The sequence below is a fragment of the Elephantulus edwardii genome, unplaced genomic scaffold (genome assembly GCF_000299155.1).
Source record: "Elephantulus edwardii isolate Elephantulus edwardi_28Jun2011 unplaced genomic scaffold, EleEdw1.0 scaffold00096, whole genome shotgun sequence".
Classification (NCBI taxonomy): Eukaryota; Metazoa; Chordata; class Mammalia; order Macroscelidea; family Macroscelididae; genus Elephantulus; species Elephantulus edwardii.
In genome coordinates this window covers 7355137-7369236 of record NW_006399846.1, presented here as the reverse complement: position 1 = coordinate 7369236, position 14100 = coordinate 7355137, and the positions used below count along the sequence as shown (strand labels likewise).

At 40.6% G+C, this 14100-nt stretch overlaps 1 protein-coding gene across 1 annotated transcript in view; it reads left to right on the top strand.

The window, feature by feature from the left end:
• The window catches only part of TULP3 (tubby like protein 3), a 62121-nt gene that overhangs the window by 6859 nt on the left and 41162 nt on the right, over positions 1–14100 (top strand). Inside the window, exons 2-4 of the mRNA XM_006891371.1 lie at positions 4459–4510; positions 7719–7878; positions 9284–9460. Coding sequence (XP_006891433.1) covers positions 4459–4510; positions 7719–7878; positions 9284–9460 — 389 coding nt within the window. The remainder of the gene's footprint in view (positions 1–4458; positions 4511–7718; positions 7879–9283; positions 9461–14100) is intronic.

Sequence of the window (14100 nt, the reverse complement as noted above, 5' to 3'; positions counted from 1 at the left end):
AACAACAACATTAAGAGCAAAGTGAATGGAAAGAAAAGCAGAACAGTAGCTATTTGTAAATACTGGCCAATAACAGTTTTTCTTAAAAACAAAACAAAACAAAACAGTTTTTCTTCAAGTTACTCTTATTTAATGCTCATATTGTATTTTGATGTCTTACTCATTTCATACAGAACTTATTCACGTTTATTCTACTGCCCACTGAATACTAATAATATTTGAGAATTCTATTCATAAGTCTAACACTTAATAATATGTAAAGAATACCAAAAAAATATGTAAGGAGGATGAAAGCAGGAACATACTTGGAAGCAGCATAGGGACACACACGTGGGAGCTAGAGACTATTACACCTGCCACTTTTATGTATGTGTTAATTCATTAACTTGTTCAGTTTTTTGAGAGAAAGTTGATTTATTGAATAGTAATTTTTTTAAGCCTAAAGGTTGTTGCTGTTGTGTTGTTGAGTTGCCTGAGACTCATTGCGACCCTATGCACAATAGCTCTGAACCCTGTCCTATTCTGAGCCAATCTCAGTAGTACAGTCTTACAGTACCCATGACACAAGTTGCTGTATCAATCCATCTTATGCGGGATTTTTCTCTTTTGCACTGTCCCTCCACACTTCCAAGCATGATGTCCTTCTCCAAGGACTGGTCCTTCCTGGCAACATGCTCAAAGTATATTAGACGGAGCTTCAAAATCCATGCTTCCAAGGAACAACTTGGTTTCACCCTCTCCAGTACAGACATGTTTGTTCTCTTGGCCCATCGTATGTTCAGTGCTCTTCTCCAGCACCACAACTCAAAGGCATTGATGATTCTTCTGTCACTTTTTGTCTTTGTCCAGCTCTCTGTTGCATAGCAAGTAATTACAAAGTCTATGGCCTGGATCAGGCACACCTTAGTCACCAGACTGACATCATTATCATTATTCTTTACCACTCTAGAGAGGTCCCTGACACGAAAATTTTCCTAATACAGTTCATCTTTTGATTTCCTGACTGCTGGTTCCAGGAGTGTTGATTGTAGGATCAAGCAAAGTAAAATTGTTTACAATTTCTGTCTCTTCGCCAACTATCATGGTGCTGCCAAGTGGCCCAGTGGTGAGTGAGAACCTTTGTTTTTCTGATAATGAGCTTCAATCTATATTGAAAACTACAGTCCTTGACCTTCTGTAGCAAACAGGCCAGGTCCTCTTCAGTTCCAGTGGGCAAGGTTGTGTTATGAGAGAATTAATAGAACAGTTAGAGAATCAGAAAGTAACCTCTACATTTGTATCTGAGGGGTTATCAAATCTGCTTGGTTTCTGGGCAGGAAGAGTTTTTGTAGTTGGTATACAGATTCCAAATAGATTCATTATCATAAAAAAAATTGCCCTATTATATAAAATCTTCCCAAATGTAGGAATGTGAAGGTAAAACATTAAACGATGAATAGATATTTTGGTGTATTTACTTTAAATATAGCAAAAGCCATGCTTTCTTTTATAGTCATGGAATGTAATTTGTCTTCTAAAATAGGATCTTGTATATCCAGCTTTTCTAACATGCAACTTCTAGTAAAATTGTATAATCCAAGCAATTGAGAATCCTTTTGCTTCCTGAAACACATGATGAAATCTTAAATTAGGAAATGAACAAAAATAGGAAAGGATTCAGAGAAATTGCAGAAATGTTCAGAGTTTGGTTTACAACTGTAACTGAAGACAACCATAATCTGCTTCAGTTTTTTTGTATCCTTTTCTTTTCTTCCATCAAACAGTTATGTCTCCTAGAGACATTAAGTCTCCCCTGGTTATGCACACTTACAGTCTCCTTTGATGACTGGCTGAGTTTTCTTAATGGCATATTTAAAGAATGAATAAAATGACTTCTTGTTGTTTAATGCCGTCGAGTCGTAGAAGACTCATAGCAACCCTGTGAATGAACGGCCTGAGCACTGTTCGTACATAGAGTTTCCAGAGGCAAGCCATTTCGGAAGTGGATGCTGCTCCTGCTTCCAGGCTTGTTTTAGTCGGGAAGCTCCAGCCAACACTGTCCACCATGGGTACCACGATTGGCACATCACTGTCACAGGCTTCAGCATCACAGCAACCACAAGTTACCTCTGAACAGCAATTCACAGACCAGTGCTATACCACCTAGAAGAATGTTTGACAGGAAAACAATTTGGGCTTAAGGCCGCCTCCTGGCTCAAACCCTAGGGCAAGCCTAGCTTGCCTCACTCCCGGGGACAGAGCAAACCTGCACGTCAAACACATGCCCAGAAAAGCACTCGACTCCAAAAGCTTGCCACGATTTTCACTTACCCAGATCTTAAATTTGTTGTCTATAGTAAGATCCTGTTATAATTTTTTTAATAATTTTAATGAACATTTACAGAGAATTTGGATTTCCATTCATTCATTGCTGCACTTCTCTACCTACCCAGCCCTCTCCCCCCGCCCCCCCAGTTCACTCCTCTCTTTCAAAAGTAAAAGAAAGACTCCCTCCCTGGTACACAATCGACCCGCACCCCTCCCACCGCCCCAAGTACATTCCACTATGCAACCTTAATTGTGGACTCTTGTGATAACCATAATACCCTATCATACATTGCTTTTAAATTATTCAGTCCCTCATCTGTTTCAGTGCAGTATACACAATTTATCCAATTTTTCCTGAGTCTTACCCCCACCCTGATATCAGTCCCATTTTACAGCAGTGGCACCATGCAATATTTGTCCTTTTGTGACTGAGATATTTCACTCAGCATAATGTCCTCCAGGCTCACCCATTTTGAATAATATTGAATGAGTTCCTTGTTTTTCAATGCAGCATAGTATTCCATTGTGTCAATATACCACAGCTTCTCTATCCATTTTTTGTTGATGGGCACCTGGGTTGTTTCCAACTCCTTGCTATTGTGAACAGAGCTGCGATAAACATGGGTGTGCATATCTCTGCTTGGATGTCAGTTATGGTCTCTTTGGGATATATTCCCAGTAGTGGAATTGCTGGGTCAAGTGGTATCTCTATTTGCAACATTTTGAGAAAGCGCCATACTGCCTTCCACAGTGGTTGCACCATTTTACATTCCCACCAACAATGAATAAGGGTTCCAGTTTCTCCACAACCTCGCCAGCATTTGTTGCTTGCTGTTCTGTTAAATGTTGCAATTCTGACTGAGGTGAGATGATAACTCATAGTTGTTTTAGATCCTATTATAATTTATTTTGCACCGAGAGCTAGATGTAAATAAATAAATAAAATGGATGAGAATTTTAGGTGTGATTGAGACTCTGCAATTGGAGTGAGTGCAGCCAGGGTGCTCCTTGGAGGTAAGGATGGCAAGGCTTCCTCTCACATACTTGGGGCATGTTGTCAGGAGGGGCTCTTCCCTACAGACGAACATTATGCTGGGAGAGGGTGGAGGGTCAGCAAAAGAGAGGAAGACTCTTGACAACAGGTATTGACAGAATGACTTTATCAGTGGGCTCGTGTATGTCAATGATGATGAAGATGGTTCAGTTCAGATCGGGTTGGCTCACTTTGAATTGTCCTCAGCTCCACAACATCTACTAACCAGAAGGGTCTGTTTCTGCTGTCTTAACTGCTTTAAAAAAAAAATTTTTTTTTTGTACTTCTAAGTCTGTGTTTTTTCATCTTTACAATGTAAAAAATAATAGAAGCTAATTTATAGCATCATTTTGAGGAATAAATAAAATGACAGATGTAAAACTTAGTATTATATCTGGAATATAATGAATGGGTGAGCAGTACTACTGGAATATAATAGATGGTTTAGAAGAGAAAGTCCTGTATCATTTACTTCTTTGGGTATTTCTGTCTCCTTAGTTCTCCTGAGGGATGTGTTGCATTGAAGATAGTGAGTCCTCCCTCACTCCCCCCCACCCCGTGCAGAATTAATTGGTTCTTCCAGTCCACAGGGAGTTGCACTGCTAACCCAAGTTAGTCCAAGCCAGCTTCGGGAGGAAGATGGGCAGTGTCCTTCTATGCAGTCTATAGCCTTTGAAACCCAGGGGAGGGTCAGCCATGAATGTGTTCTGACTCAACACTGAGGGTTATTTTGTTAGTAAATCTCTGTCCTGTGAAGCCACTGGTGGATTCAGAGTTCCAGAGAAGTGATACTTTTAGGTCAGCAGTGCACCTCCCTAAGGAGTATGCCAGCAGAGATCTCTATAGCTACATGTTGTTGTTGTTGCATACCATCGCCTTGGGACTGACCCATTGCTGACTCTCCATTGAATTTTCAGAGGCAGTAAATCACACAAGAGGAGATTGCCCATCTTTCTCCTGTGGAGCACCTGGTGGATTTGAACCACGTACCTTTGCTTTGGTAGTGAAGTTCTTTATAGCTAAGCCAGCTCCCCAGCAGATACATAGACAAGATGAAACTGACAAGATTTTTAAAATAAATTTGTCTTTATATTCTTTCTTCTCATTTTTACAAACAGTGCCTTTGAAGATGAGACCATGAAGCTTCGGCAACTGAAACTAGAGAACCAGGTAAGCAGAGTGTCTCCTTTTGCAGTAGCAGCATGACTGTTTAGATGTAATTTTGATCATTTGGACTCTGAAGCTTTGGAAAGAAGCTGAAAAGCAAAAGGTTCTGAAGGCTGCTCATTAAGCATTGTTTGCAGTTCATGTTTGCTAATGCCTGCCTGGAGCCGAAGTGTTGAGAACTTCAGCAACAAAACCAGCCTTGGATTTGTAAACACTGTGGATTCCTTGGGATGTTTCATAAGAATTGGAGGCATGTTCACATTGTGTTTCCAGGTAGTAATTTAGTTCTACTGCCTTAAATACCTCTCTACACTGTAACCTTATTTAACTACAGGATTTTTTTCTCATCATAAAATGGAGACTTACACTAGTACTTTACTACTAATAACCCCTATTGACTACTGAATAATTTTCTTTATGGCACCAGTCTGTTTTCAGTTATACATATTTTTGCCATCATTTGATTTTCATCTCCCACTCACACTAGATTAAGGACCATGAGAATAGCAGTGAAGTCTAGTTTCGATGATCATTAAACCTAGCCCAGGGCTGGTATATGGGCAGTGTCATGAATTGTGACCAGGGTGGTCAGGCAGTTCAAAACCTAAGCCAGTATACATTGCTTTCATTCTAACTTTTTCACATGAACTTTTTTCCTAATCCACAAAATTCTGTGGCCCCTCTGCTTACACAATGTCATGCCAAGTGTCTAGATTCAGTAATTCAAACTTTCATTGTCTTATTCCACTTCTTTCTGTTAGTGGTAGTATATTACTTTACATGTACTTGCTTAAAACTAAGAAAGAAACTAAATACAGAGGGAAAAAATGCTACTAGTAATACATAGTACTACTACTACTAAATAATTATTAATCCCCATTGAGATGGATTGACCTGGTGAGTTCAGCAGTGGGCTCAGGTGTGTCAGAAATGGTTAAGACAGCTCTGATAGGACAGGATTCAGATCTATTGTTCATTCACAGGGTCATTATGAGTCATATTGAACTCAACAGCACCTAACAACAACAAGAAAGAAACTATTATTCCTGGGATAATCTGTACAATTGTTATTAGATCTTGCATTTGTGTGTGTGTGTAATTTCAAAGATCAGAATAATTGTGACAAAACCCTTTTCCACATTTCATAGCATAGGAAACTATGTAGAGACCATTAAATTTTAGATCATTGTTTATTTGTATTCCTTTTTATTTATAGGCATCCTAGTGTTATAATGCCAGATGTGATGTCCCTCAACATTAAATAAAATCTGTGGTTCATCTAAAAACAGAGTTAGTCATTCTTTTACAGTGCATTCAAGTTTCAACAAACCACACACACTTTAGGATTTCATGTATTGATTTTGGTGCTGAAGACTATCTAAGAGTATTCTTAGAGCCCTGGAATGCTGCCAGAGGTAAAGGAATTTCCACAAATCCTTACTGCTGCAGTGGGCTCTTGTGTGTCAGAAGTGTGAGGATGGCGCGGGACAGGACAGGGTTCAGATCTGTTGTTCATAGGGTCACTATGAGTTGTACTCAACTAGACTCCTGACAACAACAACAAATATTTATTGAAGTAGCTTGTCCCATCTTTCTTCTACAGAGGTGCTGGTGGGTTTAAACTACTGATCTTTAGGTCAAGCTTAAACCCTTGTACTACCAGGAAACCTAGAAACATAGTAAGTAGGTTATAATATCTATTTTTAAATTACTACTTTTTAAATATAGCTTTGGGTTCAACACTCCAGTTCTGAGATAGCCTGGATCCATAATAATTCCTGTGTATTGTAAGCACATGTTCGCGAGAGTTAAAAATACTACATATGCTAGTACTTTCCTTTGCAATTTGTTGAATACTTTTCTCATGCTTTTCTTCCCCCTTAACTTTTATTGCTCTGTTTTATTTAGCTTGATTTCTATCTGTAGAATTGATTGTCCTCTGTTTCAAATATTCAAGCTGCCATTATTTTTCTTTCTCCCCTTGACCCTAATTTGTTTGATCGATAGTGATGTAAAATGAGCAAGAATACAAAAATCAAAACTTACTGCTCTTTAGTTAATTAAAAAGGAAAATAGTTTGTTCTTTAGAGGACTATATTTTTTATTCCTCCAATTATAAAAGAAAAACCAAAAACTAGAAAAAAATCCATAGTTTGCACTACAATATGTATATTCTTCCATTTCTCCCAGTATATATGTGGTTGTGGTGGTGGTGTTGTCATGTGCCATCGAGTCACCTGTGACTCATAGCGACCCTATGTACAACCCGAAATCCTATGTACAGCCCTAAACCCTACTCTGTCCTGTGCCAATCGCACTGTCTCCGACACACCCACCCCAATTACCGAATCAGTCTACCTTATAAAAGGTCTTCCCCTCCTGTGTTGTCCCTCCACTCTCCCAAGCATGCTGTCCCTCTCCAAGGACCTCCTTACAACATGTCCACAGTATGTCAGATGAAGCCTCAGAATCCTTGCTTCCAAGGAGCAGCCTGGTTTAACCCTCTCCAGGATGAATTTGTTTGTTTTCTTAGCAGGCCATGTATACTCAATACTCTTCTCCAGCACCACAGCTCAAAGGCATCAATTCTCCTCCTATCCTCCCTAGTCATTGTCCAGCTCTCTGACGCATACCAAGTGATTGTAAAGACCATATATGTGTATATATTTTAAACTTGTGTGATCATATTTTGATAATATAGTAGGTTGTTGTTGTTGTTATGTGCTATCGAGTTGCCTGCGACTCATAGCGACCCTTTGTAACAACAACCCTAAACCCTCTTCTGTTCTGCACCAATCTTACTGTCTCTGACACACCTACCCCCATTACCGCAGTCATTGAATCAGTCCATCTCATAGAGGGTCTTCCTCTCCTGCGCTCTCCTCCAGCCTCCCAAGCATGACGTTCCTCTCCAAGGACTGATCCTGCCTTGCAACATGTCTAAAGTATGTCAGATGAAGCTTCAGAATCCTACCATATGTATTTTCAGTAGATTTGAATCATGTGTGGTTTTAAACAGCTTTTCATAGGTGTCTAATAAATACATAATAAATGAATGAATGAGTGCTTCCTTCTCTTTTTGCCCCAGTTTTCTTAAGTTTAAAAAAAAATAATTTACAGGAAGTTTTAGAAAAGAAAACAAGCTGGGAATGTGTTAAGTGCCTACATTGTTGTTACTCTCCTGGCTATAATGGCACCTTTTCCCCTCTAGAGAGCACTGCTGGAGAAGAAGCAGAGAAAAAAACGACTTGAGCCGCTCATGGTCCAGCCAAACCCTGAAGCCAGGCTGTGCCGCTCAAAGCCGAGAAGCAGTGAGGAACAAGCTCCGTTAGTGGAACCACACACACCTCACAGTGATGTCGTCCTACATGGTGTGTATTTACACAGCATTGCTTCAAAGCTTTACAGTACAGTTTTCACAAATCTAGGAGAGAGCAGAAACATTCTCAGATAAACTAAAGGGTCGATATTGGCATTGCCATTAGCTACTTTTCTACAGCTTTATAATTACATTCTGGCTCTTTGAGTTAGAATGAAAGAAGTTTATTAATCAGTAGAAGATGTTTCAAAGTTCTTGTTCATCCTGGAACCAAGATACCAAGTTAATTAGTCCAGAATGGCCTGTTTTAGGGGCTTACAGAGCTAGTGATATCACAGTTAGGTGCTAATTCAGATGTTAACTAAAATGTTGGTGATGGAACCTGCTCAGATAAAGATTATAGCCAAGAAAACTCTGGGAAAGTGCTGCTTTGTTACAGGGATCACTTTAAGTTGAAATAGCATTCAACAGCAGTAGGTGTTAATTGTTGTATCATGGTAGAGATTATCTTTGAAGCCAGGAGTAAGTAGAGAGCATCCATCCTTCTAAAAGATCGGATTAACAGTATTATCAGAGATAGTAAGGATGATGAGGGACTAGAATTAAGAGTCTCAAAGGAGCTCTGATGACTTAATGGTGAGGAACCAAGTACAAAGCAACACAAAGGTATGTGGTTCAGGCTCTCCTGGAAAGACAATAGACATTCTTCTCTCATGTGATTTACTTCTTCTGAAAACCTGCTGGAGGGTCAGCTGTGGATCAGTTTCATCTCAACAGCAACAACAAACCAAGCTCCCTGAGCTGTTGGCTTGGATAATATCTGTACTATGGAAAATCTGTTTTGTTTCCCTGATTGCTTTCTTCCCTCCCCTCCCTCCTGTATTTCAGCCAATGGTTTCATCAGTCATCATTCTAAAATATCCTCGATAAATGGTAAGCCCAGGCGACACAGGCCCATGTCCTAAGAGGCTTGTTCCAGCAGCCTGTCTCCTGTGCGCTGTCCCTCTCTGTGCTGATCTTGACACAGGAAGAACAGGGCTGTTGTTATGTATCATTGAGTTGGCTGGAATCTTTTAAAACTGACAGAATATAGAGTGTGTCCTTGATCATCTTCTGTCTTTGACTTGGAAGGCAAAGGGCTTAGATGTTTGTATCTTGTACAAAGTGGGTTATTCAGAAGCAGCTTCTGAAAATGGTCCTTTGAGAGCTAGGGTCAGAGGTAGAGGAGTATAGCAGGACAAATTCAGCTTCAGCTCAGAACTCCAGACTTTTACGTTTATACCCTAATTACTACATTCTTAAGTTTCTGATGCAAACACCAAGTTCATGTTTAGTAACTGCCAGAGCATGTTAATAAAATGAACACCAGTATCTTTGCATGTGTTAAAGAAGAAAGATTTGAAGAAAGAGAAAGTGGATAACAGTGCCTTCTTTTTGTCTTTGTTCTGGGTTCCTAGGCATTGATGGTCCAGCTGCCTTCCTTAAGCCAGATACTCAAGATTTGGAAACCAAACTTCATGTTCTCTCAGTGGGCTCTTCTGCTACAGAAGAAGATACTGAAGGAAGCTTTGATGGGGAAAGCACATTGGATACTCCTTCCAAACCAGATCTTCAGGAAATTCTCCAAAAACATGGTAAGGATTGGTAATGTTTACAGTAATTTGTCTTCTTAATCATTTGTAATCTTTTATTTTACTTTCCTTTTGATTAAAGTTGGTTTGTGTGACTTGAAAGAACTTGTTGTATAGAGCTTTACAGAAGTGGCAGTAGTATGCATCTCTGACATCTGAGTATAGGTCATTGTCAACAGTGAATGTATTGACTTTGCTGATTGGAAGAGCAGCTGACCACGTCAGGATAACTGGAGCACAAGATTGTGAGGACACGGGGAAGAAGGAAGGAAAGGTAGAGAGATGATTGTAAGAAGTAAAAGGACTTTTATAAGCCTTGGGAGTTGTGCATTTTGTGCTACGAACATAAGGTCAGCAGCTTGAATCCATTAACTATTCCATAAGAGAAAGATGGGCCGTTTTCTCCTTTAAAGATCTTGAGAAACTTTAGAAACCTGATGGAGGGTCACTGTGAGTCAAACTGACTGGGCCAAAGTGGGTGATAATGAGGAACAGTGTTAGGCCATATTAAAGAGTTTCTGCTTTAGTGAAATAGGACTTTATACAGAATTCTAACTGGAGAAATGATACCGTCAGTTTTGCAGAGTAGGGAAATTACTGTGCACCATAAAGAATAAAATGGAGAAGGACAAGTTTGAAAGCAAGAAAACTACTAGGAGATGGTGTACTGAGAATAAAAAGCAGAGGAAAAATAGAATTATTCGGTGGCCTAGTGGCAAGAAGCTGCACTGCAATTCCAGACATACATGGTTCAAATCCACCAGATGCTTGGCTGGAGAAGGAGGGGCAAATTCCTGCTGTACCAGTCAGAACTGATTTGATGGTACACACAAAAAAAAATTTAAAAAAAAATTTTTAAAAAAAGAAAAATAGAATTACTCTCCTAGAGCATCAAAAAGAATAAAAAAGGAATGAGGAGTGCGTGTGCGCATGGTACGTGCACGTCGCGGTGCTGGACCCTGTTTCCGCGACCTCCTGCGCAAATGGGCTTCGTGGCTTAGGGCTTTTTTCCTCCCTCCCGGTGTCCTGCCACCCGTGATCGTGCCGAGGCCCGAGGGGTCGCTGCCGAGGTTTCCACCAAGCCACAACAAGAGTATGGCAGCCATATCCTCCAGCGGCTCGCTTGTGGCCACCCACGACTACTACCGGCGCCGTCTGGGATCCACTTCCAGTAACAGCTCCTGTGGAAGCACTGAGGTACCCTGGGGAAGCCATTACCCACTACCCAGGGCTCCCCAAGGCTGACCCGGGCCACTGGTGGGCCAGCTTCTTTTTCGGGAAGACCAGTGTCCCGTTCATGGCCACTGTGTTGGAGTCTCCAGAGCACTTGCGACCCCAGGCCTCTGGCATTGTGGTCGCCTGTGACCTGGCCCAGGGCAGCACAAGGAAGCAGCCTGGCAGCACCCAGGCGGCGCTGGCCCTGGGCTCCTCTTGAAAGGGCACCGACACCACCCCCCACCACCACCACCAACACCTTCCTGAGGGGCTTCTGTCAGCACCTCCCTACCCCACCCCATAGACTAGGCAGGTGCATCAAGTGCAAAAGTGGGTGGTTCTTTCTATTTCAAAAAAGCAAAACACCAAAAGCTGAGAGAACCACATTCTTTACTGTCTAATTACACATGAGCTTTTCAAATATCCATAGCTGTTTTATCCACCCCAAGTGGAAATAAACTTGAAGCCACCAAAAAAAAAAAAAAAAGGAATGAGGAGGGGTTGACTGACTTGAGTGGTGAAACATGTCTGTCTGTCTGTATGTATGTATGCTGATGCTGGCTGTGGAAGCTAAACACTAGCATTTTTGTGTGCCAGGAGCTTGGCATGTATTTTCTCATTTTATTTAATAATGATAATGGTATTTTGAGAGATCTGTGTGTGTTCATCTCTACATTTCACAGACAAGAAAATTAGTTCTCATAGTTTACATCATTTTTGATAGATCACAGTATTAGTTACTTGAAAATTGGGACAGGAAAAAATAATCTGTGAAAAAGTATTTTAGTATAAAAAAATCAAAGTATGTTTTAGCAAATTGCAACAGATGACCAAAATGGTATAGGAAAGACAGTGTAGTGAAGTGAGTTAGAGCAGAGCTCTAGAGTCTGCATCCTTGATTTTTTCATTTAAAGAAATTTATATTTTGGATATTTTAATTGTTAATACTACATATAGTAGACCTGGCACATGTGTAAATTATCAAGCAATAACACTACTATCACTAATATCACAGACTAGCAAAATCCTGCTGAAGAGATCCAGAAAAGACTTGAACAGTACATTGACAGAGAACTACCAGAAATAACAGGCTGGGTCGTGGCACTAGGGACATTATTGTCAATGTCAGATGAACCTTGTCAGAAAGCAGAGAGTATCAGAAGAATGTCTATCTGTGTTTCATTGACTATGTAAAGGTGTTTGACTGTGTGGATCACAATAAATTGTGGCTAACTTTGAAGAAAATAGGAATCTCAGAACACTTGACTGTGCTTATATGAAACCTATACTTGGACCAAGAAGCAGTCTTCAGAACAGAGCAAGGAAACACTGCATGGTTCGAAATCAGGAAAGGAATGCATCCTTGATGCATCCTGTTCCTTTACCTTTTCGGTCGGTACAGAACAGATCATTTGGGAAGCACTGCTTTATGAGGAGGAATATGGAATCAAGATTGGAGGAAGACTCATCAACAACCTATAATATGCAAATAACACAACCTTGTTTGCTGAAACCGAAGAAGACCTGAAGCACTTATTACAAAAGGTCAAGGACTGTAGTCTTCAATATGGATTGAAGCTCAACATCAAGAAGACAAAGATTCTCACTCCTGGGCCAATTAGCAGCACCATGATAGATGGAGAAGAGACTAAGGTTGTTAGCAATTATAGTTTGCTTGGATCCACAATCTTAACACCAGCAGTCAGGAAATTAAAAAAAAAAAACAAATTACATTGGGAAAATCTGCTGTCATGGACCTCTCCAGAGTGCTGAAGAGCAACAATGTCAGTCTAGATACAAAGGTGTGCCTAATTCAGGCCATGATCTTCTCAGTTACTTGTTATGCTTCAGAGAATTGGACAATGTCTAAGGATGACAGAAGAAGTATAGATGCCTTCAAGTTGTGGTGCTGGAGAAGAGTCTTGAACATACCATGGACTGCCAAGAAAACACATCCACATCCATCTGTCTTGGAGAGGGTGAAATCAAGTCTTTCCGTGGAGGCTAGGATTTTGAAGCTCCACCTCACTTTGGGCGTGGTCAGGAGAGGTCAGTCCTTGGAGAAGGATATCATGCTCTGAAGGGTGGACAGACAGCTTAGGAGAGGAAGACCCCAGATGAGATGGATTGATACAGTAACTGGGGTGATGGGGTTTGGGTCAGGACAGGGAAGGGTTCAGAGATGCTGTACATAGGGTCGCTGTTGATCACAGGCGACTCAGTGGCACATAACAACAGTACCATACTATGACAGGTTTGGAAGTAGGAGTGGCATCCACTTCCTAAATATCATGCCTCTGGAAACTCTGTGAACTTTGATAAATGTCGATAGGGGCTTCAGGCCTTTTGTTCATAGGGTTGCTATGAGTCATGCTCGACTTGACGGCAGTCAACAACAATAACATCAAGTCAACAAATTGTACACATACAATTTGGTTGACATTAGTTACGTTGTTCAAATTGTGAGACCTTCTTTTTCCAAGTTTTCCAAATCAGTTTTAGAGATTATTTTTCCCCTATTAGCATAAACTCATTGCTCCTAAATTTCCTGTCTTTTTGAGTTACTGCTGCCATTTTGACCCCATGTAAGTAGTTCTTAAAAGAGCACAATGCTCAGGCCAGTCAGCCTTACTTACTCAGTTAAACTATTAATTTGGTTTAAAGAAGACTTGGGGGATATTTTAGTTTAAGGTTTCAAGATTATCCCAGAGTGGTAGTTCCAGGGGTTCCTCTAGCTCCTAAGCTTCCATAAAATCTGTATTTGGATCTCAACGTTAGCACTTTTGGTGAGGAGAGGGAGCAAACCATTTAACTTTTCCCTGCCTCAGTTTTGCTGTTAATAAGAAGTTAATTGTGATAGTGACTGGGATAATCGGGATGGGAGTGTCAGAGACAGTGCGATGGGCACAAGACAGAGCAGAGTTTAGGGCTGTTGTACATAGGGTCGCTGTGAGTCGCAAGCGACTCGACGGCACATAACAACAACAACAACACTACTGCAATTACTATAACAAAAGAATGTAAAAAGAGATATGAAACAGAAAAGAAGAATCAGGGCAGAGAGAAGTTTGTATTTGAAAAAAAAGTAAATTACCAAGACTTGAGCCTAAGACAGTGGGTAGGGACTAGATCTTCTGATTCTCATTCTTTGCCCTGTACCTTAAATATCAGATTGTCTCTCTCCTTTCCCCCTGCTTTGCTATATGCCTGCTGTATTCTTCTCAGAAGTGGTTTTTCAATGACAGATGAATTAATACTTTGATATCTCAATAAGTTGCACCTTTATGTATAACCCATTGACTGTTCCCTCGGTTCTAGGAAATGTCTGTTTGGCATATTGTTATTGTTGTTATGTCCCGTCGAGTCACTTGCGACTCATAGCGACCCTATGTACAACAGCCCTAAACTCTGCTCTGTCCTGTGCCAAT